Source organism: Trichomycterus rosablanca, chromosome 2 (assembly GCF_030014385.1).
Source record: "Trichomycterus rosablanca isolate fTriRos1 chromosome 2, fTriRos1.hap1, whole genome shotgun sequence".
In the NCBI taxonomy this organism is placed as follows: domain Eukaryota; kingdom Metazoa; phylum Chordata; class Actinopteri; order Siluriformes; family Trichomycteridae; genus Trichomycterus; species Trichomycterus rosablanca.
The window spans coordinates 43,967,053-43,994,130 of NC_085989.1; the positions used below are offsets into that span (position 1 = coordinate 43,967,053).

The window sequence follows — 27,078 nt, forward strand, 5'->3', positions numbered from 1 at the left end:
ATGGATCCTCTAGATTGTCAAACAGATGAAGAGCTGAGTGGCTTGTTTCACTGTAAGAAGACAGAGATTTCTTGTATGGAGGAACCACAAACCTTCCTCAACCAGCTCTGGAAGCACAATCTGGTACCAGAAAATCTCTACCAGGCAAGATTTTAAAAATACATTTCTCCAGCATTAAATGGGCTTTTATATTACTATTAAAATAAAATATTTACTTGTTTAAATGTGCACCAGTTAAACTGAAATACCTTATATTTTCAATACCAAGCAAGTTCATCAGTCATTCCTATGCTGCTGTAGTAAAGGGAAGCCCAGAATAAGATGCAGATCTGAAGCTTGTGTCAAGAGTAACGCGATTCACGGGATTCTCTTAACATGGTGACCCAGACATGGTGATGGGTAACTGCGCTGGAATCCAAGGACTGACCGCTGATGACTAAATCGGCCAAGTTAATAAGCCAGGAATGCTCTTTCCTATCTTAGCGGCAACTCCTACCAGCACCGGATTCCATATATTGAAATGTATATTCTCCTTCAAAGCATCAGCAAAATGGAATGGGGCAGAAAGTTAGTGAAAACGTCACCTGATCCATTTTTATGTTCTTAATTTGCAGAAAGTGATGAAGATGAGGACTACAGAGAGAAGGCAGGAAGTTGTCTATCAAATTCTTGACCAGCTGGAGAAGAAGCTAGGGCAAAGAGTAAGGTTGTTTTGGAGATGTGTGTTTCAGGATCACATGCTGCAGAAATATCCCATTTTGCGCTTTATTTGGAACAGTCTTATTGATGGTCAGTCTGGTTCATTTTCTTTTTTGTTCCATTTTCATTCCTGTTCAATTCTCATTTTATGTCATTTATGTTCAGTGCTTTATATTATTTTGAAAGATACAGCGGTTATCATTTCATATTTGTTTAAGCTTTACGAGTCACTTTTTGATTTACCAGAGGAACCAAACAAGAATGAGAAAGAATCATTCCAGAGAGAAGAAAAGACAGGAAAGGAAATGAAAACAGGACTAAAAAGAAAGAAAAGCATTGAGAGGACAGATGAGGAAGAACCAGGTCCTTCAACTCGCTCTACTTCTCAACAGAAGAAACCAGGCAAGAATTTTATTTCTTCAATTGTATTTATTTATTTTAAAAACCACCACAACTTTGACCATTAGTTATAACTTCCTTCTCTTTTTTAGCATTAATATTAAAGGAAGCAGAGAAGCAGGATAATTGGAGTTTAAAACACTTTATAACACTTCCTGTTACATGTGGCAACAAGAAAGGCACCCTGCATAAAGAAAAACTGGCGAGAGGTACAGATGCATGTCTTTGAAAAGATAAAACACTAAACACTAAATTATTTGTGTTTAACTTTTCAAACCAATACTGTTAGCACTGCTTACATAAATGATTGATTTTGATTGTAATTGATTGATTTACTTTATTGATCCCTGAAGGGAAATTGCGGAGTAGCAGCAGGAATTACAATTACAAACATCACACAACAACATTACATTGAGGTAGGAAAGAATAAAAATTAATGTATAAAATCTAAAAAAATATATATAAAAAAGTAAAAAATAAGAATATAAAACATCCAACAGAACAAAAACTAAAAAGGGAAGAGCCTAAAGGTGCAGTTACAGACATTGTGCAATTTAAAGCTGTGCAACAGTACTATGTGTAAATTGTGAAACAGGTAGTACCAAGTGATCAAGTAGTAGGTTATTGTCTTCGTGGGTATTATAGATTCTGCATCCTTCTCTTGCACCAGTGAGAGCCATTATAGGTTGCCACAGCTGTGGGCAGAAATGACTTCCTATAGCGCTCTTTGTTGTCATGTAATGGGTGTGTGGTGTTCTCCATTATATTCAGCAGCTTATGCAAGATTCTCTGCTCAACAACAAGTTCCAGGGGCTCCAGAGCAAAACCCAGCACAGAACCAGCCTTCCTGATAAGCTTGTTAAGCTTTTTGGAGTCTTTGACTCTAATGCTGCTTCCCCAGCAGATGGCTGCATAGAAAATTGCACTTTCCACAACAGACTGGTAAAAAATATGTAGCATCTTGCTGCATACATTGAAGGACCTGAGCCTTTCTGTGGACAGCCTCGGTGTTACACTTCGCAATTATTGCAATATCAAGCAGGCTAAATTGGGTGATAAAGGGGAAAAAAGTCTAATGTCAAGTCTAATGTTTTTTGGAAGTTGTTTCTGCCTGTCAGTGGTAAATAAGCTAAATCTAGTAATGACCTGTTGCACTAACATCTTATCATAACAGATCAGTTCCTACTGATCTGAGAGTCCTGCTGGGTTTTTACTTGTAGTTACCAGTAGGGATACTAGCAGCATTAGACAGACATCAGGCTCTTGTACCATTCATTCATTAAAGACAAAAAGTAATGTTGCCTTGAAGTTTTTGAGACCCAGTGCAAAAATTTTAAAATAGAATTGATGTGTTCCACTACAGCTGCATTTTGAATTAGTTTGAGTTGTTTAATTGTCTTTATGGAAATTCACTTACATAAAGAGACATTGGGACAACAGTCATTTGATGAAGGTGCTAAATACATTTAAGTATCTGCATAACTCTTATGAGAGATGTCATAGTCCTGTAGGATCTGACTAAGTGAAATCATGTATAGATTAAATTTCAACAATCAAACCGTGATGGATACCACGGATCATGGGCATCTACTTAGATGTACAAACTCAAAGTAAAAAGGAAAAAAATAATTAACAGTAGAAATAAAACTGGGTTTTAGAATAAAACTAAACACATATTATTACCTAAATACTGCACTTAAGTTTTTTTTTTTTCCTACAGGTGACGAGTGTATTCTGGCTAAGGGACGCTGGTTCACCCCAGGTGATTTTGAGAAGTTTGCAGGGAAGGGGCACCACAAGAACTGGAAATTCAGCATCCGCTACGAAGACACTCCTCTGAAGAAACTTTTAGAGGTAACTACGGCTACACTAAAGTAAAATTCCCAATCATTTTGTTCAATATTGAAATCAGTTATTCAAGCCAATAATTTAATACATGCTACTAATTCAGACACTTCATTATAAGCCGGGGTAGGAGGGGTGTGGGCTCTTAACTTACAATTCTACAATCCAATCTTTACATAGAACCAGTGTAGCTGCAGGATTGTATACAAAATTAATATTGTCTTAATTGTCCTATATACTGTACATACAGTATACAGTATAATAAAATGATTATCTTTGCATATCCCAGCTTGTTTGAAAGCTGGAATACGCGGGTATTCCAGCTCTGACCCCAACATCCAAACAAGATGCTCACATGTACTGTATATTTGTATACATGACAATTAAATGTGTTCTATCTGCCATATATTATATCGAGAGCATCTTTTATATAATAATACATGTAAACACAGACTATAGGGTACTCTTGTAACACAGCAGTCTATGATGCTAGCCCACCACAGCTAGATCTCAGTGTCACCTGCCCGGTTGGATGCTCTACACACACACACACACACACACACACAGGCCATGTCTGAGGGAGGGACGTCAGAATAGAGTATCACTGAAGTTGCCTCTGCAACAGTGACTTCTACTGACTTGTTAAGATGTAAGCATGAGCAGAATACTTGTGGTAAAGCATGTTTCTGTGTGTGTGTTCATTCTTGCAGGTGTGGGGAACAATCCGCCCAATTATATAAATAGTACAATCCTACTCCAAATAGAATGTGATCAAAATAAGTTTGCTTTTTTTTTAACCACCTTAAAGATCCAGAAGGTGGATTGGCCACTCTAAATAGCCTGTAAATGAGTAATTTTGAAGGGATTTCATGTTGGACCCATCACAGCCCTGACCAGGATAGAGTGTTTATTTAAAATAAATAAATGCAATTAAAGAAATAAAATTATTGTCTGGTTTCTTCTTATGTAGAAGTCACAAAAAAGAGCTGAATGACTTCACTTGTATTGGAGGAGCTGTGTCATCCTCTGTACTCCTTAGCCAGCATAGATATTGTGTATTAAGCATTATTATTAAAAATTGAATATAAATATGACTATGTATATGACTATGTATATGAAGTCTGGGGCTTATCATTTAATGCTCCAAAATCAATAAAAATAATATCATTAATAACATCATTACTGGCATCGTACAACCCCAAATCAGAAAAAGTTGGGACAGCATGGATAATGCAAATAAAATTGCAGTGTTCCTTACATTTACTATGACTTTTATTTTATTGCAGACAGGATGAACCTGAGATATTTCATGTTTTGTCTGCTCAACTTCATTTGTTAATGAAATGTAAATGAAACAAAGTTGAGCAGATAAAACATGAAATATCTCAGGTTCATCCTGTCTGCAATCAATTAAAAGTCAAAGTAAATGTAAGAAACTCTGTATTTTATTATTTTTTGCATTTTCCATGCTGTCCCAACTTTTTCTGATTTGGGGTTGTACAATGCCAAACTGTTAGCTATATTACAGTTACTTTTTGCTTACTGTGTTTGGCAGATTTACAGTTTTGGGGTTAAAGAAAAATGTGTACACATCATTAGCACAGCTTGTTAAAGTTGCTCCTTTTTCTCTTATATGTAAGAAAGGGTATCTGAAAGCTTCACGTGCAAAGAGGCGCAGTAGTAAAAAGGTAACGAGCCCTGTTTTTAGATTTATTATGTTTAAATTGTTTTTATTTGTAAAGAAATATCTGATTTTGAGATATTGACCAGGATGATGACCAGGACGAGCAGGGAATAAAGGAAATCAAGTTACAAGAAGAGGAGAAAGAAGAAGAAGAGGAAGAAGAAGAGGAAGAAGAAGAACAAGAGAATGATCCAGTGGATTTGTCTATGTTTGAGGCTCCTTCTTTACCAGTCAGTTGTGGTTCTTTTACTGGGGACTTGTATAAAAGCAGATTTACAGGTAGGTGATCAGTCAGGAGTAATGTGTGTAATATGGCAGGGTCAACCCTGAAATTGCCAATATTACCTTGAAGTAGTATGTGTTTAATGTGAAATTATAATTGTAGGATGCCATGATTAAATAAAATTAATCCCCCATGCACAAATGTTTGTGTGCTGCAGGGTCAAATAGTAAAAGCATCCGCACAGAGGAGCGCTGGTTCACCCCTGAGGAGTTTGTAAACCAGGAATCCACTTTGATGGATGTTCACTGGAGGAAAGATATACTGTGTCATGGCAAAACTTTACACTACCTCTTGAAGGTACAGTGCAGATGTGAATTTTTTTATATGGACGTTCATTTGTATGTTCATTTTAACTGTAGAATAACTACGGTTCAACTGTAGAATAACTAGCATGTGTTCAATCTGCAGAAGAAGATCCTGGTTGTTCATTCACTGCTGTGTCCTTGTGATCACTGCCATAACAAGGAGCCTGTAAGTCTTAAACCCATTATACAGATTGTTATTCTATGATAGCTTCTTGCTTGAGGACAAATTCTTATACCACATGAACACCATAAATATTATTTAACATGGACATATATAATTACTGTAATTATATATACATATACATGTAACATACACAATAGATATAACCTTTTGATTTTCTTGATTAGGATAATGATGACATCTGCTTCATTTGTAATTCTGAAGGAGATCTGGTGTGCTGTGACAAGTGTCCTCGTGCTTTTCATAATAATTGCCATTTACCAAACCTGCAAAACGAAACACTTGGGTGAGAGAGACCAACGTAAATGTTACATTACTTACATTACTTACCAATTGATGAAATGTTTCAGGTGTTTTTGGGTCCCTTTCTTCCAGCAAGCATGTCTTAAGTTGTGAAACAGTACAGAGTTCAAAATTCTCCACACATTCTCTATATGGGACAGGTTTAGTACCTATACTTTCTTCTTCTGCAGCCATGCCTTTGTAATGTGTGCAGCATGTTGTTTTGCATTGTCTTATTGAAAAATGAATGGCAGCATATGTTGCTGTAAAATCTCAATGTACTTTTCTGCATTAATGCGGCCATCACAGAAGTGTAAATTATCTTTTTAAAAATGATTAACATAAGGTTTTTTCTTTGCACAGTGGCATTTGTGATCTTGCACAGACACTGGCTGCAGTAACTGAGTTAGATAAGAGGGAAGAGTAACCAAGAACCAATGTTACAATGCATATGCAAGAAAGGCCTTAAAACCAGAGAATACAGAGAACACTGATGTGCTTTTTTTAGGGTATTGGTGGCAAATCCAATAGATCAGAGATACTCTGTTGGACATTTTAACAGTCATGAGTTTAGCAGCAAGAGTAAAAGAGGAATGATTCCTGTACTGAAAGCTTAACTTTGTCTTAACCTTAAAACAGACCTACCTTAGAATTTAAAGATAGATTAAAGTTAGTAAAGTCCTGTGCAAATGAGAGTTTCTGACAACATAAGGAATATCATTAATATACAAAGAAAAAAGAGAAGGAACAACTCTTGAACCCTGGGGGACAAGTTTAGTTACATGGAGGGGATGATAAAGGTCATAAAGAATTAGTCACTGCAGCCTACTGGAGAAGTGTTTCGAGAATCATGCCAAAGAGTAACCAGAGAAGATGATACTACTTAATCTGTTTAAATGTTTAAAAGAAAATGATCTACATCAGTGGTTCCCAACCTGTGGGTTGCGACCCCCTGGTTGTTTTGGGGGATCACCGCAGGTTTTTAAAATATTTAATTTTAGTCTAATAAATTTGAAGTAATTAATTTAACAATCAATAAATCATAAAAAAGTACTTGAAGTACATATGACATGTATGCTTACTTAATTACCAAACCTCTGAAAGATGTGTAGGCGCACCAAGTTTCTGAACTCCTCAGTTCGAAACTCGGTGTTGCCTCTGGGTGGCTGGGTACCAGCTAGCGGGCATAATTGGCAGTGCCTGCAGCAGATACTAACTGGGAGAGACCCGGTTGGAAAACAGTGATCTACATAGTCAATAGCTTTTGCTAGATCAATAAATATTGCTGCAGAGTACTGTTCAGCATCTAGTGCTGAAGTCACATAAACAAAGGCCACAAAGCCATAGAAAACACATTAAACATCCCTGTCCATACAAATAGAAATGGCAGTTAATGGAACCCCAATTAATGCCTTGACAAGTGCATCACACAAGCATTTGTAATGAACTCTCAGACAAATAATTAGGAAGATAAGACAGTCACTTGAATGAAATTGACAGACTGAAAAGCAAACTGAAAGCAGCAGAAACAACATAAAAAAGGATAAACACACAAAACTAAAATCATTTACTTCTAAAATAGCACAGAAGCATCGAACATGCAAACCTCTTAACTTTAATCTCACTAAAATTTAAAATGAATTTTTCTTGTAAACTTGGTGTTATTGTTTTCCAAAAAGGAATGGGCCATAATCAAACTATAATGCTGCAAAAATATAAATATTTCTTACCATAGATGTCTCAAATGTACTAATGTTATTAATATGAAGTGTCTGAATATTTCCCTGAAATGATATTAAATAACTAAAGCAAACGTGCTGTAATAATAGTTTGCCCAACTATAAATTAATGTTTAAGACTTATTACTCTTTGTGTGTGTGTGTGTGTGTGTGTGTAGCGAAAAATGGACATGCACTTTCTGTGTGTTAAAGGACTTCCAGGCACTGTGGCTTCCCATGACCCAAATGGAAGCTTTAAGCAAACCTTTATCTGGAAACATCATGGTATATAAGAAATATGAAAACTGAATGAATAAGATGAATGAATAAATTTGTGATTGAATACTTTTTTTTGATTTTGTGTGTGTTTTTTTTTTATCAGCGCTGTGAGTATTTGCTGTTGTGTTTGTATAAAGAGGATAAAAAGCGAGTGTTTACTAAAGACCCCACTGCAACAGTAAGAATCTCTTTTATTAAAGGTGTATTTAGTAGAATTAGCCTCAACTTGTTACAAACTTTAATTTTTTCAAATGATTTCCTATCTATGTTAATGTACACCAGCATTTCAGGTAATCAGAAGAATGCAGGTTCAAGCCTTACCACCAGCAAGTTGCAATTGTTGGGCCCTTGAGCAAGGACTTTTACATTTTCGGCATTTAGCAGACACTTTTAACCAAAGCGACTTACAGTTATGACAGTACACAATCTAAGCAATTGAGGGTTAAGGGCTCAACAGTGGCAACCTGGCAGTGGTGAAGCTTGAAGTGGTAACCTTCTGATTACTGGACCAGTACCCTAACCACTAGGATACAGCTGCTGAAGGAGTTCATTCTGCAAACTTTGTTTTTTTTTTGTTTTTGTTTAGTTTCTTTTCAGTTTTTGCAGGTGTGGGGAACCATATGTGTGGCGTGTTGAGAACAATAAGGCAAACAATAAATGTTTATTTTAAAAGTAAATTCCACCAAATGTATTGGATTTGTAACATTTGTAAATGTTTTAAAAGATGCAACATGCTGAATTACCATCAAAATGAATAATATTTTTTAAATATAATCTGAATATATAATTGTTGAACTGTGTACAGGTGGAGGGGTACAGCAGATGGATCTCAAAACCCATGTGGCTGGACCGAGTGAAGACCAAGCTGCAGAACAAAGAATATAAAACAGTGGGAGAGTTTGTGAATGACGTCAAACTCATCTTTCAAAACTGCAGCAAATTTAATATGGTGAGACTCAAACACTGTGTGTGCTGGGCCAGGTGTCACTGGTTTTGTTTTAAAAAGGATATAAACTATTGTTCTTGTTTGCTCTCTTTCTGTTTATTCACCAAGTTTACAGGCCAATGGTATTATTTTGCTTAGACTGCATCCAAAAGGTCACGGCACCAAGAGATGTCACCTATGTTCAGTGCAATGTGTCATGCTGCCTTCTATCTGTGGTATTCTTCCACTGCATTGTGTTAAAATTGATGTATTACTAAATTTACATTTTTGGCATTTGGCAGACGCTCTTATCCAAAGCGCCTTACAGAAGAGCTTCCATGGTAAACATTACCTTACTCTAGTTTAAGCAGACAACGGTCAAAGTCAGTGATTTAAACTGAATGCATGCTGTTACAGAAGTGAAAAGAACACAGCAGTGGGGTGATGTGGCAGTGTTTAGCTTGGTTAAAAAACAGACGAGCAGCTGCATTTTGAATGAGCTGCAAGGGTTTAATAGTGGACATAGGAGCACCTGCCGGGATGGAGTTGCAGTAGTCCAGCTGTGATATTACAAGTGATGTCCTTTTCATTAATGTCCTTTTCTCTTTTGCTCACTCCCTTACTATCTCTGTCTTCTTCTCTCACTTATACTTTTGCTCCATATAGGATAATGAGGTTAGCAGTATGGGATTCAGAATAAACGAGATCTTCGAACAGGAGTTTCACAAGGTTTTTAACATCATCGACCACGTTGGTCCACACAACGATTCAAGGTTTTTCCTTTTATTTAATTAGATCATAAACTAACTCAGCTGTGTTAAAAGTAGAGAAAACTTGAAAATCTACAAAACAGTAGGTTACATGTTGTGAAGCAATTTTGCATATTTTAAACATCTTTTTTTTATTATACAGACAGATGGAAAAGAGTAACATCAGCCCAAGCAATCATCTGGATTTTGTAGAAGATAACGAAAAAATATCTAGCATGATGGAAGAAGACAACTTCCTCGACAAGCCACAGAACTACAATCTGATATCAGAGGATCTCTGTCAGGCAAGAGTTTAAAATACTTTTGATGGTTTTTTATAACACACAAAAAAACTAAAACTTTTAACTCTTTTCTTGCTAGTCAGGTTATAGATACACCCCCAAGAAGTCTTTATTCCACCCCATTTTTTACTGATCACTGATAAAACATGGCAGTCCTCCATGCCAAATGTACATATGATAAAGAAAACCTGCTATTATAATTTACCCTGTACCCACTAAAGTCAAACTTCCACTTCATAACTGTCTGACCCTACACCAAATAAACATTACACCAAAATGTTTCTTAGATAGTGTAGCCAGTTCATGGGATGTCCTCTTTTACTTAGGAAGACACAAATGAACCCAAAAAATTATGTAATGAACTGCAAGAATTGCAGCGCAAAAAGCTTCTCATGTGAAACGCTTACCACATTGTTTACATCTCTTAGAATGTGAAGTAATTGAGTGAATGTGTAGGTTAGAATCTGAGCTCATTCTGTTGTTACTGTATCTTGGACTTAATGAGACGTGGCTACCTCTTAACTATTTTATTTCTGCTATAAGTTTAAGCACTTTGCTTTGTGTACGGAATGCTATAAACACATGCTGCACTTTGTTTATGAAGCACTTGAGAATTTGATAATATGGACATAAACCCTGTTTACATTTAGTTTTGTGCCATATTATTATGTCATACAGTTTGTTTGGTTAAAATAAAAGAAGCCTAAATGAGATTCTGAATTAATTTTTTTGGAGGAAAATTAAACGTTTCGATTAATCGACTAATCGATAAAATAGTCTATAGATTAATCGTCATTATGTAGAAACTATAGAAAAATAGTCAATAGTGGCAGCCCTACATAACGGAGATTACTGTGTGCCAATAAATGATTTAAAAGTGACATGAACTGTGTAGTATAAAATTATACATAGTACATATGCACAGTCACATTGAATAAAACATTTATAAACCGTTGACCATGCTGCGTAATGTAACCATAATATTTGAACAAACAGCATAAAAATAACTCATACTTGTAAGTAATCACAATACAATACACTTTATAATAATAACCTCACCCTACAGTAACTTCACACATATACAAGTCACCCATGCAATGGGCACTGATGCACCCCCATAATAATGTATTACAGTGCCATCAGAAAGTATTCACACCCCTTCACTTTCTCCACATTTTGTTACATTACAGACATATTCGAAATCTGATTTGAGTATAGTTTTCTTTTAAAAATCTACACGAAATAGCCCATAATGACAAAGTGAAAAAATGTTTTCAGACATTTTTGTAAATCTTTTAAAAATGTAAACCTTTAAACATAATAGGTACATAAGTATTCACACCCTTTGCTATGATGCTCAAAATTAAGCTCAGGTGCATCCAGTTTACACTGATCATCCTTGAGATGCTTCTACAACTTGATTGGATTCCACCTGTAGTAAATTCAGTTGATTGAACATAAGTTGGAATGGCACACACTTGTCTATAAAAGGTCTCACAGTTGACAGTGCATATCAGAGCAGAAACCAAGCAATGAAGTCAAAGGAATTGTCTTCATACCTCCGAGACCGGATTGTGTCGAGGCACAAATCTGGAGAAGTATACAAAAAAATTTCGGCAGCATTGAAGGTCCCAAAAAGCACTGTGGTCTCCATTATTCGGAAATGGAAGGAGTTTGGAACCACCGGAACCCTCCCTAGATCTGGCTACCCGACCAAACTGAGTAATCGGGGAAGAAGGGACTTGGTCAAAGAGGTGACCAAGAACCCAATGGTCACTAAGGCCACTAAGGAATAAAAATTCTCTGGTCATGTCTGGAGAAAAACAGGCACTGCTCATCGCCTGGCTAACACCATCCCTACTGTCAAGCATGGTGGTGGCAGCATCATGCTGTGGGGATGTTTTTCTGCGGCAGGAACTGGGCGACTAGTCCGCATAGAGGGTAAGATGACAGCAGCAAAATATAGAGAGTTTCTTCAAGAAAACTTCAAGAGTGCTCTGGAACTCAGACTAGGGCGACGATTCATCTTCCAAAATGACAATGACCCAAAGCACACAGCCAAGATAACAAAGGAGTGGCTTTAGGAGCAGTCTGTGAATGTCCTTGAGTGGCCCAGCCAGAGCCCGGACTTGAATCCAAATAAACATCTATGGAAAGACCTAAAAATGGCTGGCTACAGACGCTGCCCATCCAACCTACCTGAGCTTGAGAGGATCTGCAGAGAAGAATGGGAGAAAATGCCCAAAAACAGGTGTGCCAAGCTTGTACAGACATACCCAAGAAGACTTGAGGCTGTGATTGCTGCCAAAGGTGCTTCAACAAAATATTAAGCCATGGGTGTGAATACTTATGTACCTATTATGTTTAAATGTTTACATTTTTAAAAGATTTACAAAAATGTCTAAAAACATTTTTTCACTTTGTCATTATGGGCTATTTCATGTAAATTTTTTAAAAGAAAACTTTACTCAAATCGGATTTCGAATATGTCTGTAATGTAACAAAATGTGGAAAAAGTGAAGGGGTGTGAATACTTTCTGATGCACTGTCTAATTAATGTATTTTCTCTTTTGCTCGCTATCTTACTGTCTCTCTCTCGCTCTCTCTCTATCTATCTCTCTCTCTCTCTCTCTCACACACTTATACTGTTGTTCCATATAGGATAAGGAGGTTAGCAGAATAGAATCCAGAATAAACGAGATCTTTGAACAGGAGTTTCACAAAGTTTTTAACTTCGTCAGCCACATTGGTCCACAGAACGATTCAAGGTTTTTCCTTTTATTTAATTAGATCATAAACTAACTCAGCTGTGTTAAAAGTAGAGAAAGCTTGAAAATCTACAAAACAGTAGGTTACATGTTGTGAAGCAATTTTGCACATTTTAAACATCTTTTTTTATTATACAGACAGATGGAAAAGAGTAACATCAGCCCAAGCAATCATTTGGATTTTGTAGAAGATAACAAAAAAATATCTAGCATGAAGGAACAAGACTACAATCTGGTATAAGAGGATCTCTGTCAGGCAAGAGTTTACAATACTTTTGGTGGGTTTTTATAACACACAAAAAAAAAAAATCAAGACTGTCTTGATTACATACGCTCTCAAAAAGCCTTCAGTCCACCCCAATCTTTACTAATCCATGCTTAATGGGTAACATCTCATGATGCTATGATAAAGAAAAAATGCTATAATTTACCCTGTACCGACCAAAGCCAAACTTCCACTTCATAACTGTCTGACCCTACACCAAATAAACATTACACCCAAATGTTTCTTAGGTAGTGTAGCCAGTTCATAGATGACCTGTAGATTTTTCTTTTATATAGGAAGCCTCAAAAGAACCCAGAATATTTAATGAACTGCAGGCATTGCTTGCAACAACTGTATGCAACAGAAACCCATAGAAATCCAGGAGCTGGGAGAGAGCTAACCAGTTCTGGTACTGACTTTAAAATAAGAGAATCCTGGAAAAGATGGCAGAGATGTGAGGCTGATCCACTATGTGTAATACTGAAAATGTTGTTTATGTATTTAATTAACTGTGATGAAAAAAGGTAATGTTCACTTAAGCAATAGAACACGAGAGGGAGTGTGTTATCATGAATAACATCACGGCTGTTATGTTATTCACGAAAACACACGACCTCAAGTGTTCTATTGCTTTTATACAACAGTTTTTACAAAATAAAGAAAGAAAATAAATCAAAGAATCCCTGAATTTCATAATAAATATGCTTTAATATTGATAATACCTTCCGCCAAAAAGTAGTTCCACAAGGAATATAAAGTTTAACACTACAAAGCAGACATCCCAAGTTGCAAAAACTCATTTCAGGGAGGTAAGAACAACAAGAAGAAAAAGGCAAGAACCTCCGAAGGAATAAAAAAAAGAAATAAAAAACCTCAGGTATCAGGTATCATGGAATCAGCAATGGAGCCAACGGCTGGAACTGACATGAAGTCATGGAGCTGGTTGGGACAAAGGAGTCCAGATATTTGCTGGAACAGACAGGGTAGCCTGGGTAGTCTGGGGACTGTGATGGCAATAAGGATGGTGGTGGATGGTAGCCTTTACCAGAGAACACTGGAAGCCAGCCAACATCCCCACAGGCACTGGAAGTCTAAGATTAAGTGAGGACACCCTAATTATAAATGAAGCATGAGACAAACAAAAAAGACCATAACTTTATGATCAAGTTAAACAAACATGTATTGATGCTATGTTAGTTCTATAACACATAGCAATAGTAGTAATAAAAATGACTGGAAAAAGAAATGGGATTGAGAGATCATTTCTAGACATGCTAAGTTCCAGTCAGCTGCTTTAAATAAGCATGTAAGGCAGTACACATAGGTACACTTCAAAATAATAAGACATTCAGAGCTACTGTGTGCCTGACAGATCAATTATAGGAAGGGTCCCAATAACAACTCTGTAGCTCTAGCACTGTGGAACCAAACATTTTGTGTAGATCCTCCCCCTAAACTACCGCCTTGTCTACAAACAACTTAAGTAAACTGTTTTTGACCTGACTTCACTGAATCTGGGGTCAGGGCTCTGTGCAGGCCGCCAAGCTTTTCCTTATGTATTTATAGACCTTGCTTTGCACACATAGGCACATCCATGCTGGAACAGAAAAGGATCTTCTCTACAATTTATCCAGTAAAACATTACACTGTGATGTTATTTCACATCAGGTTGTAGTTTACAGGCAGCCACATCTAATATGCAAGAGACATGAAGACTTTTTACATCATAAATAACATTTCAGTAATCTTACCCAATAAAGCAAAGAGTTAATAATACACATGTATTTTTTTCTATTTCAGGGGCAGAATTTGTGAAAAGACACAGAGAAGCTCTAATTCAGAAAGTCTCCAAAGTAATGCCAATAACCGACAGTTTACTATCAAGAACATAATATGCAATGAAAAGTATGACATGATTGAAAGAGAAAAACCCACAACAACAAATGAGGACCTTGTATAATCATCCAAACACAGAATAAAAATTTTTTTTTTATAAAAAGATTTTATAGAACCCCCAGAAAGAAGCAGCTTTTATTATTGCCTGAACCAAGATCTGAACCGAGTTACAGCTGATGGTAACACACTGTAACGTTCCATGTGAGTTTTATTATGTGCAAATACTTATTTAGCTGCAATTACAGAATTGCATTATTTAAGATATTAGTAAGCACTTTGTTGGTGTGGTGAAGATATAAAGGTACAGAATTGCAAGATTAAACCCCAGCAATTGCCCACTTTATTAATTACAGGCATACACCAACATGAATGTTAAAATATACTGCTTGGCCAAAAAAAAGGTCACTCACTCTAATATTTGGTTGGACCGCCTTTAGCTTTGATTACAGCACACATTTGCTGTGGCATCGTTTCCACAAGCTTCTCCAATGTCACAACATTTATTACTGTGCAGTGGCAGGAGAATTCTTCCCCAAGATCTTGTATTGATGATGGGAGATTTGGACCACTGCGCAAAGTCTTCTTCAGCACATCCCAAATATTCTCAATGGGGTTCAGGTCAGGACTCTGTGGTGGCCAATCCATGTGTGAAAATGATGTCTCATAGATAGATAGATAGATAGATAGATTCAACTTTATTGTCATTGCTTAGTACAGGTACAAGGCAACGAAATGTAGTTAGCATCTACCAGAAGTGCAAATAGTAGCATTGTGCAAAAAGACAGAGAATATTAGTAACATATACCTATGATTAATATGAATATAGAGTTATAACTATAGCTAGTTACATATATGAAATTATATCTATGTACATATTACTATATACATAATAGCAATAATAACAATAAGCATATTAGTAAAAATGAATATGTATTATAATAATAACAGTAATAATAATAAGATTAGTTAGGTATATATTAGTAATAACAGTACTAGGATAGAGGATGTGTAAATAATAACTAAACAGCTGTAACTATAACTATATAAGGATGGTGAAAAAAAATAACTATAACTATACATATATACAGTGTATCACAAAAGTGAGTACACCCCTCACATTTCTGCAGATATTTCATTATATCTTTTCATGGGACAACACTATAGACATGAAACTTGGATATAACTTAGAGTAGTCAGTGTACAGCTTGTAAAGCAGTGTAGATTTACTGTCTTCTGAAAATAACTCAACACACAGCCATTAATGTCTAAATAGCTGGCAACATAAGTGAGTACACCCCACAGTGAACATGTCCAAATTGTGCCCAAATGTGTCGTTGTCCCTCCCTGGTGTCATGTGTCAAGGTCCCAGGTGTAAATAAGGAGCAGGGCTGTTAAATTTGGTGTTTTGGGTACAATTCTCTCATACTGGCCACTGGATATTCAACATGGCACCTCATGGCAAAGAACTCTCTGAGGATGTGAGAAATAGAATTGTTGCTCTCCACAAAGATGGCCTGGGCTATAAGAAGATTGCTAACACCCTGAAACTGAGCTACAGCATGGTGGCCAAGGTAATACAGCGGTTTTCCAGGACAGGTTCCACTCGGAACAGGCTTCGCCAGGGTCGACCAAAGAAGTTGAGTCCACGTGTTTGGCATCATATCCAGAGGTTGGCTTTAAAAAATAGACACATGAGTGCTGCCAGCATTGCTGCAGAGGTTGAAGACGTGGGAGGTCAGCCTGTCAGTGCTCAGACCATACGCCGCACACTGCATCAACTCGGTCTGCATGGTCGTCATCCCAGAAGGAAGCTGACGCACAAGAAAGCCCGCAAACAGTTTGCTGAAGACAAGCAGTCCAAGAACATGGATTACTGGAATGCCCTGTGGTCTGACGAGACCAAGATAAACTTGTTTGGCTCAGATGGTGTCCAGCATGTGTGGCGGCGCCCTGGTGAGAAGTACCAAGACAACTTGCCTACAGTCAAGCATGGTGGTGGTAGCATCATGGTCTTGGGCTGCATGAGTGTTGCTGGCACTGGGGAGCTGCAGTTCATTGAGGGAAACATGAATTCCAACATGTATTGTGACATTCTGAAACAGAGCATGATCCCCTCCCTTCGAAAACTGGGCCTCATGGCAGTTTTCCAACAGGATAACAACCCCAAACACAACCTCCAAGATGACAACTGCCTTGCTGAGGAAGCTGAAGGTAAAGGTGATGGACTAAACCCAATTGAGCACCTGTGGCGCATCCTCAAGTGGAAGGTGGAGGAGTTCAAGGTGTCTAACATCCACCAGCTCCGTGATGTCATCATGGAGGAGTGGAAGAAGATTCCAGTAGCAACCTGTGCAGCTCTGGTGAATTCCATGCCCAGGAGGGTTAAGGCAGTGCTGGATAATAATGGTGGTCACACAAAATATTGACACTTTGGGCACAATTTGGACATGTTCACTGTGGGGTGTACTCACTTATGTTGCCAGCCATTTAGACATTAATGGCTGTGTGTTGAGTTATTTTCAGAAGACAGTAAATCTACACTGCTATACAAGTTGTACACTGACTACTCTAAGTTATAGCCAAGTTTTATTTCTATAGTGTTGTCCCATGAAAAGATATAATAAAATATTTGCAGAAATGTGAGGGGTGTACTCACTTTTGTGATACACTGTATTTATGACAGTTGTGTAAAGTGCAGGTGCAATGATAAATAATTACGACAGTCCAGCGTGCAGTCCGGGGTGATGTTAAAGTGCAGGTGCAACTTGTGCAATGAGAAATGTGCAATGATAAATAACAACACAACAGTCCAGTGTGTAATCCAAATGCTCCCTGAACCACTCTTTCACAATTTCAGCCCGATGAATCCTGGCATTGTCATCTTGGAATATGCCCGTGCCATCAGGGAATGTATATTGATGTAATAACCTGGTCGTTCAGTATATTCAGGTAGTCAGCTGACCTCATTCTTTGTGCACATAACTGTAAGGTTTCCTGCGGCGTTGGGGTTAACCTACCTTGGTCCCCGGCGTTGCAGGAATTACAGATCCTCTGGAACAAAGGCCTTAAATTAGAGGTCTCCTAATTAAGGCTGATGACCTGCAGCTGCACCTGCTTATTTAAGCAGGCACCATGCAGCCACAGGTTGTCATGCCTTTAGCCCTGTTTCGTTTGGTTTGTTTGCTTTTTGTTTTTTCAGTCCCAGCCACAGCAAGGTGTGGTTGGTGACTTAGCCATCAGGCTCTCCGAACTTTGCGACGGCGAGTTCGGCGTGTTCCTTGCACAATACGGGTTGGTTTCATTCCAGCTTCGGCTTGGTGACAAACCACCCGATTCCCGAACTTCGCGACGGTGAGTTCGGTGTATCCCCGAACATCGCGACGGCGAGTTCGGCGTGTTCCTTGCACTATACGGGTTGGCTGTTTTCCCCCGCCGCTTATGCGGTCTTTGGGAATTCAGCCCACGAGCCCGTTATGCAAGCGCTCCCGGGTGTGTTCCTTGCACTATACGGGTTGGCTGTTCTCCCCCGCACTGCACTGCCCCCACAGGCTTGTACGATAGGCACTAGATATGATGGGTGCATCACTTCAGCCACCTCTCTTCTTACCCTGATGCACCCATCACTCTGGAACAGGGTAAATCTGGACTCATCAGACCACATGACCTTCTTCCATTGTTCCAGAGTCCAATCTTTATGCTCCCTAGCAAATTGAAGCCGTTTTTGCCGGTTAGCCTCACTGACAAGTGGTTTTCTTAAGGCTACACAGCTGTTTAGTCCCAATCCCTTGAGTTCCCTTCACATTGTGCATGTGGAAATGCTCTTACTTTCACTATTAAACATTTCCCTGAGTTCTACTGTAGTTTTTCTATTATTTGATTTCACCAAACCTTTAAGTGATTGCCAATCACGATTTTTTCCGACCACATTCCTTCCTCGAAGATGATGTTTCCTTACTGTCCTTCCACTTTTTAATAATGCGTTGGACAGATCTTAAGCCGATTTTAGTAGTTTAGCTTCTCCTTAGATGTTTTCTCTGCTTGATGCAGCCAATAATTTGACCCTTCTGAAACAGATTAACATCTTTTCCACGACCACAGGATGTGTCTTTCCACATAGTTGTTTAACAAATGAGAAGCTACTCACTATAACGAGGTCTGTGGTAGCTGGTGAACGTGCCCCGGGTTCCCAGCGAAACAGACGTTACAGAGCTCAGCAAACAAAGGGCTCTTATACCAGACCTCCCAATTAGTGCTGATCACCCACAGCTGTGGGGCTGGCTATTTAATATTTCTATTGGATTCTCCAACCGCTGGGTGGCGACTCCGGAAAGTACTCGGTAGTCACGCCAACATCCCCGGTTCGAATCCACACTCTCTACAGCTGCCCAGCTCTCGTGTAGTTGCTGGGTAGACTCTTTATCGCTGTCTCTTTAAAACGCTAACTTTAGCTTTAGCGGCTTTCACTCCGCGCTGTTTTAGCGTTGGTAGTAATTCCGGCATCAGTGCCGTTAGTTAAACGGAACATTGGATTCTGCAACCGCTGGGTGGCAACTCCGGAAAGTAATCGGTAGTCACGCCAGCATCCCCGGTTCGAATCCACACTCTACCGTTGCTTAACCTTTCTCATTTGTTTTTCTCTTGTTTCAGATCGATGTTTGTCAGCTTCCGTCGGAGTTTCCGATTGGGTTTTGTTTTGTTTTATGTTAGCCGTTTACCTTTTCTGTTGTCCTTATTAATTAAATAAAATATCTTTTTATATAATTTTACTTCTGCATTTGTGTCCCTTTCTTCCCACGTGACAGAAAGGTGCGACCATACCATGGACGCAGCAGAAGTTCCACCCCTTACGGACGTTCTACGTCATCAAGGGATAGCGTTAGGCAGGCACGAGGTGGCCCTAAACGAGTTGGCGCAGCGGGTAGCTGCGCTCACCCTGCAGCCGCCAATTCTTAGGTCCGGTCCTGAACCCCCTGCCCACTCTCCTACCCACTCCGGAGGGTGTGGAAACCGCGACACCCCTATTTCGCCTCCCGAAAGGTATTCGGGAGAGGCTAAGAGGTGCCGTGGCTTCCTCCTCCAGTGTGCCCTTGCGTTCGAGCTGCAACCCTCTCGCTACCCCACGGAGCGATCGAAGGTTGCATACATAATATCCCTTTTGACTGGCCGAGCTTTAGAATGGGCTACTGCCCTCTGGGAGCAAAATGCTCCGGAATGCTCTTCGGAAAGCTCCTTTAAGGAAGCTATAAAGGAGACCTTTTTTCACCCTTCGGGTGGCCGTGAGGTAGGCCCTCGTCTACTCGAGCTTACCCAAGGTGCTCGGTCAGTAGCCGATTATGTAATCGAGTTTCGAACGCTCGCGGCTGAGTGCGGTTGGGACGAGGGGGCCCTTACTGCCATATTCCATCGTGGTTTGTCTGGTAAAGTGAAGGACGAGCTGGCCACCAGGGACCCTCCTACCACTCTTAAGGACTTCTATGTCCTGGCCAACGCCATAGACACCCGCCTTCGCCAGCGAGCCCGGGAACGGGGCACCTGTTCCCCGTTCACCCGCTCGCAGGTCTCTCCCAATTCTCCTCCGCCTGTCCTGGATCCTGAACCCATGCAGTTGGGGTCAGCTCGCGCTGGTGCCCCAACGGCTTCGGGCCCGACCCCGGCAGCCATTAAACTAGTAGGCCGCTCTCGAGCTAGGGACTCGGGAGTGAGCCGAACTACCATCCCTGTCCAAGGACTATTTCTGCAGGCCCGGTTGCTTTGGGGCCTGGGAGACACAGACCTTCGGGTCTGTGTGGATTCAGGCGCGGTGGAGAGTTTCATAGACATCAACCTGGTACACAGGCTGGGGATTGAGGTCCAACCGCTAACAACTCCAGTGTCGGTCCATGCTGTGGATGGCCGACCTGTAGCGGGCAGCCCGATAACCCACCAGACGCGACCTCTCACGTTGCGCCTGGAAAACCACGAGGAACGGATCACCTTTCTTGTGACTCACGTTCCTCACCTCCAGGTGGTTTTGGGGTATTCGTGGCTGCGAAGACACAACCCCCAGATCGACTGGGCCACCGGATCGATCTTTATCTGGGGAACGCAGTGTCGGGACTCGTGCTTACTGCAAGGCGGCGCGAGCCCCGAGCCGTCCGAACCCAAGATGGCGATCCCGGATTTGGCAGCTGTTCCTCCTGTGTACCATGATTTACGGGAGGTTTTTAGCAAGTCCCGGGCGCAGGACTTGCCCCCCCACAGACCGTTCGATTGCGCCATCAACCTTTTGCCCGGCACTACTCCTCCTAGGGGGCGCCTTTTTTCGCTCTCCGGCCTAGAAAAGGTTGCTATGGAGGAGTATGTGCGTGAGGCGCTCAAACAGGGGTTCATCCGTCCTTCCTCCTCCCCAGCTGGGGCAGGGTTCTTTTTTGTGAACAAGAAGGACGGCACCCTGCGCCCCTGTATCGATTATCGCGGTCTGAATGCCGTTACGATCAAGGATCGGTACCCGCTGCCGCTGATGGCCACGGCTTTCGAAGCCCTTCAGCGAGCCTCGGTTTTTTCAAAGCTCGATCTTCGCAGCGCGTACAATTTGATCCGGATCAGGCAGGGGGATGAGTGGAAGACTGCGTTCATTACGCCCACTGGCCACTATGAGTACTCGGTGATGCCATTTGGGTTAATGAATGCCCCCGCAGTCTTCCAGAGATTTATCAATGAGGTCTTGCGGGAGACTCTTGGTAAATTCGTCTATGTTTACTTAGACGATATTCTTATCTTTAGTCAGTCCATCGACGAGCATATAGGGCATGTCCGACGAGTTCTCCAGCTCTTGCTCGACAACCATCTGTTTGTCAAGCTGGAGAAGTCAGTCTTTCACTCCCCCACGGTCTCGTTTCTGGGGTTTGTAGTGTCCGAGGGCACCCTGCGCATGGACTCGGCTAAAGTATCTGCGGTGGAGAAGTGGCCAACTCCAAGTTCTTTACGCCAACTGCAAAGGTTTTTGGGCTTTGCAAACTTTTTTCGGCGTTTCATTAAGAACTTTAGCTCAGTCGCCGCCCCGTTAACGGACCTCACAGGCAAAGGCCCGTTCCAATGGACGGTGCAGGCCCAGCAAGCTTTCGACAAGCTAAAAACACTCTTGACAACTGCTCCCGTCTTGCAGTTGCCCGACCCAGAGGAACCCTTCGTTGTCGAAGTGGATGCTTCCGAGGTCGGGGCTGGGGCAGTTTTGTCCCAAAGAGTGGGGCCGTGCTACATCCATGTGCCTTCTTCTCGCACCGCCTGACTCCAGCCGAGCGGAACTACCCGGTCGGAGACAGGGAACTCTTGGCCATTAAGTTGGCGTTAGAGGAGTGGCGACACTGGCTCGAGGGGCCAAACATCCTTTTCTTGTCTGGACGGATCACAAAAATCTGTCATTCATCCAGCAAGTCAAGAGGATGAACTCCCGTCAGGCCCGGTGGTCCTTATTTTTTGGAAGGTTCAATTTTACACTGTCTTATAGACCGGGGTCCGAAAACGTCAAACCGGACGCTCTGTCTAGACAGTGGGAACCGACCAGGCCGGAGACCGGACCTGATCCCGTGATCCCCTCGACCCAGATAGCGGCCCCAATCACATGGGGCATATCGAAGGTCATTCGGGATGCCCAACGGGCTGAACCCGACCCCGGTGGGGGACCTCCTGACAGACTGTACGTACCTTCATCCGTACGGCGTCAGGTCTTCGAGTGGGCTCATGCTTCCCCATTTGCGGCGCACCCAGGCGTGACTAAGTCCCTGGTCTTGCTGCGCCGAAGATTTTGGTGGCCGTGGATGGAGAATGAGGTACGTGACTTTGTCCGTGCCTGCTCTGTGTGTGCTCTTAACAAGAGTCCCAGAGAGCGCCCCAGGGGCCTTCTTCATCCGTTGCCAATACCGGCTAGACCGTGGTCCCACATTGCCCTGGACTTTGTGACAGGCTTGCCTAAGTCCAGAGGGTTCACGGCGGTATTGGTAATTGTCGACCGGTTTACCAAATCTTGCCTCTTTATCCCACTGCCCAAGCTACCATCCGCCATGGGCACTGCGCAGATCATTCTGAATCATGTGGTGAGAGCACATGGGGTCCCCTCAGACATTGTGTCAGATCGGGGCCCACAGTTTGTGAGCCAGTGCTGGCGGGCCTTTTGCCAAATTATTGGCGCGAAGGCCAGCTTATCCTCCGGTTACCACCCGGAGTCGAATGGGCAGTCGGAGAGGCTTATCCAGGATCTGAGCAAGATGCTCAGGTGCCTGACGGCAGGGAATCCGACCACGTGGTCGGATAAGCTGATGTGGGCAGAGTTTGCTCACAACACCCTGCATCATTCGGCGATCGGCATGTCACCGTTTGAAGCTCAGTTCGGGTACCCTCCTCCGCTCTTTCCTGAGCAAGAGCAGCAGGTAGCGGTCCCGTCTGTACAGCTTCAGGTCCGCCGCTGCCGCGCCGCCTGGCGCAAAGCTAGGCAGGCACTTGTGGCCACCCAGCGCTCTGTGAAGCGCAAAGCTGACCGCAGGCGGCAGCCGGCTCTTACCTTCCGGCCAGGCCAACGAGTACTTGTTTCAACGAGGGATCTCCCCGTTCGAGGTGTTCCACATAAGTTGGCACCCAAGTACATTGGCCCGTTCAAGGTGGTAAAGCGGATTAACCCGGTGACGTATAGGTTGGAGCTTCCTCCCCGCATGAAAGTGCATCCAACCTTCCATGTCTCCCATCTCCGACCATTTATGTGCGGGGGAGTTTTACCCCCTCCCCAACCTCCCGCCCCTCGTATCATCCAGGGTGCCCCTGCCTTCACGGTTCGCCGGTTACTTGACAGCAGGAAGGTTCAGGGTAGTACCCAATACTTGGTGGATTGGGAAGGTTACGGCCCTGAGGAACGTTCATGGGTACCGGCTCGTCAGATCCTGGACCCTGAACTGATCCGCGAGTTCCGACGGAACCGTGCTGCGGGTCTTGGGACCTCAGGAGCTGTCCCTAGAGGAGGGGGTTCTATAACGAGGTCTGTGGTAGCTGGTGAACGTGCCCCGGGTTCCCAGCGAAACAGACGTTACAGAGCTCAGCAAACAAAGGGCTCTTATACCAGACCTCCCAATTAGTGCTGATCACCCACAGCTGTGGGGCTGGCTATTTAAGCCAGCTCTACACAGCAGTGGGTGTCGCACCTTTGTTTGTTTTGTGGTCTCTTGTGGCAGCTCGCCCACACTGTTGTTTAGCCATAGGTGGTAGCCCTGGTGGCGCTAGGCCATTAGGGTAAGTAAAACCGCAAGGTTTGAGGTAGTGAGGGTTTTCTTTCTGCCTCTTAGAAATAGTGTGGTGCGACGCCGCGCAGTCCTCGAACTGCTGTTTGTTTCAGCGCTAGCATTAGCTTAGCGGTCTCACTCAGTGCTCTATTAGCGCTGGTTATATCCTAGGCATCAGTGCCTTTAGTTAAACGGAACATTGGATTCTCCAACCGCTGGGTGGCGACTCCGGAAAGTACTCGGTAGTCACGCCAACATCCCCGGTTCGAATCCACACTCTCTACAGCTGCCCAGCTCTCGTGTAGTTGCTGGGTAGACTCTTTATCGCTGTCTCTTTAAAACGCTAACTTTAGCTTTAGCGGCTTTCACTCCGCGCTGTTTTAGCGTTGGTAGTAATTCCGGCATCAGTGCCGTTAGTTAAACGGAACATTGGATTCTGCAACCGCTGGGTGGCAACTCCGGAAAGTAATCGGTAGTCACGCCAGCATCCCCGGTTCGAATCCACACTCTACCGTTGCTTAACCTTTCTCATTTGTTTTTCTCTTGTTTCAGATCGATGTTTGTCAGCTTCCGTCGGAGTTTCCGATTGGGTTTTGTTTTGTTTTATGTTAGCCGTTTACCTTTTCTGTTGTCCTTATTAATTAAATAAAATATCTTTTTATATAATTTTACTTCTGCATTTGTGTCCCTTTCTTCCCACGTGACACTCACTGCATCAGTTAGGGTTAAATAACTTGTTGCCAGCTGAAACGTAATCATCTATGCAGTAATTATCCAATGGGAGGCTCTTACCTATTTGCTTAGTTAAATCCAGGTGGTGACCTTTTTTTTTGGCCAGGCAGTGTATGTTTGATTACTAAAAATACATTCTACTAGAGGTCAAAATGTGTTACTGGTTCATGTTAGAGCACCAGGAACAGTTCAATTACATCATTAAAAGTGTGACAAAAATGCAGTGCTTTAAATTAGCAATTGCAATTGTGTCTGATAATATAGTGACATTATTAAGGTTGTAATTGCCATCTTACTTTGATAACTGATTGCAGCATATTTAGTAGCAATTACTGGAACCACACTCTAATTTAATATTATGTTAATTTATTTGATGCTTGTCTTGGGTTCAGGTCAGGCTTTTTAATAGGTTTTAACTAAACTTAATTGCTGTTTATTTGCCACTAAGATGTAGATGCAGGCTTTGGGGTTTTGAATCTTTGTTAGGCTACATAACCCAATTGTGCATTAGTTTAAACTTGCATACTGTATTAATAATGTTTTAAACATAAAATATTGTATTTAAGATAGGAAGTCATGGATTATTGCTTGCTAGTTACTAGACATGCTGATCTTCAAACAGTAAAATTTGAATAAAAAAATGCTTGTTACAAATTGTTTCTATGTATTTTAGTGGTGCCAAAAATGTAAATGGACAAATGCTTGTATTTTAGTGGTGCCGATAATTATGGCACCACTTTAATCTGGCCAGGGTCATGGTGGGTCTGTATGTAGACACCTGACCTGCTGATAGCACCGTTTGAATCTCTAAGGCAGTGGGCTAGCTTATTTGTGCCACCCGACCACCACGTGGCTTTGTTCAAAATAATTCTTTCTTAATGAGAGATTTTTGTTCCTTTTTTGTAGTTTATCTACTTTTGTGTACCTTTGCTTTGATGTGTTGCATTTTTGTACTATTGTCTGCATTTGTATACATATAATAAAATATTTCTGCAAATGAAAGCACAACCTCCTGTACTATTCCCATCCTTTCAACAGTGATGTGTTTTTATAGTAGTTCAGTTTGAGATCATCTGAGATCACTTGATGATAATAACGTAATGATGCAGAATAACTTAATGTTGATTCATCATGTTTGGTTCCAATTCTGGAACTTTTAATTTACCACCCCCTAATGATCTAAGAAACCTGTCATGAATGCAGTCTTTATATAAAGTAGTTTATGTAGTTTATATAATATAGACTTTTTAAACACTGTTGATTTGATTTTAAATGAATATAATTATAATTTTTAACCATCAGTCTACACTGAATCACCCATGATAAAGTGAAAACATGTTTAAGATATTTTGTTTCCTCAAACAACAAAGTTATTCAACACCTATATCACGCTTCAAAAACATTGGCCGTTTAAGTCTCTTTATTCATCTACAGCAAATTTTCTGAAGGCACTGAAACAGCTGACAGCAGTCTGACTGTTGGTACAATGTATTTGCTCTTTGCATGACAAAATAAGATCATTTTCCTCTCAAAAGTTCCTTTTTTTTCTTTTTACAAATATCTGACCAGAACTACTGATCCTTTTGTTTAGCAGTGGTTTTCTCCATCACAAACACTGATCTTATCTAAAGACATTTGAAGTTGTTCCAATGTAATGTCATGTATCCAGCCTGTCAATGCTCCAGGAGCTTGTGTATGTGCCATACTGTCTTTCCAGGAGCACAGGCTGAAGCCAGCGCCCCTCTTTTTTCTTTTAAATGCATTTTCTCCCCTTTTTTCTCTTTTTTCTCCCTTTTTAGCACATCATGCTTCCTCTCTGCCTATGCCGACCCCTGCTCTGACCGAGGCGATCGAAGCTAACCCACGCCGCTCCGACACGTGGGCAGCAAGCCGCATGCATCTTATCACCCACACATTGACGAGTTTTGTGCCACCTACCATTGTGTACGGAGAAACACACCCTAAGAGCACTCCTTCCTCATCTCTGTGCAGGCACCTCTAATCAGTCAGCAGAGGTCATAATTGCACCAGTCTGACAGAGAGAGACCCATATCCGGCTTAGACCCGCCCACCTGAACAACCGGCCAATCCTTGTTCATGTGGCCGCTCAGTTTTCAGCCGGCAAGGGAGAGCTGAGATTCGAAACAATGTATTTAAGATCCCAGTCTGGTTGAAGCATGTGTTTTTTTTACCGCTGCGCCACCTGAGCGGCTAGCGCCCCTCATTTTGATTGGTCTTTGACTCACAGGCATTTAAGAGGACAGCTGTGGGTCCACCAGTGGAGACTATTTCGGTTGCATACAAACAGAACTAATCATTGACACATTTTACCCTTATTCATGATAATTCAAGCTAATTAGAATGGTAAAGTCTTACATTTTTATACCAAGCATGTTATGCTGAGGAGGAATTTCTTGCACAAACACGTCATGTGATGACAGAGCATTTCAGATAAGGTTAAGATCTTGGTGCCTCATCCAACTTTTATTAAGCTTTAAGTGATGGTTGGCCTCACTGACAA

General features: G+C 41.4%; 1 protein-coding gene across 1 annotated transcript; it reads left to right on the forward strand.

Moving 5' to 3' along the window:
• On the forward strand, positions 1-26,287 carry LOC134301712 (uncharacterized). Its single transcript, XM_062986553.1, has 19 exons — positions 1-144; positions 615-798; positions 892-1,124; positions 1,205-1,307; positions 2,819-2,952; positions 4,584-4,631; positions 4,714-4,906; positions 5,068-5,207; positions 5,319-5,381; positions 5,564-5,682; positions 7,576-7,681; positions 7,779-7,853; positions 8,481-8,624; positions 9,267-9,373; positions 9,513-9,654; positions 17,780-17,897; positions 19,383-20,407; positions 20,627-20,760; positions 26,275-26,287. Exons 1-19 carry the CDS (start codon positions 1-3, stop codon positions 26,285-26,287), a joined length of 3,225 nt encoding a protein of 1,074 aa, XP_062842623.1.
• Positions 26,288-27,078: the final 791 nt, after the last annotated feature.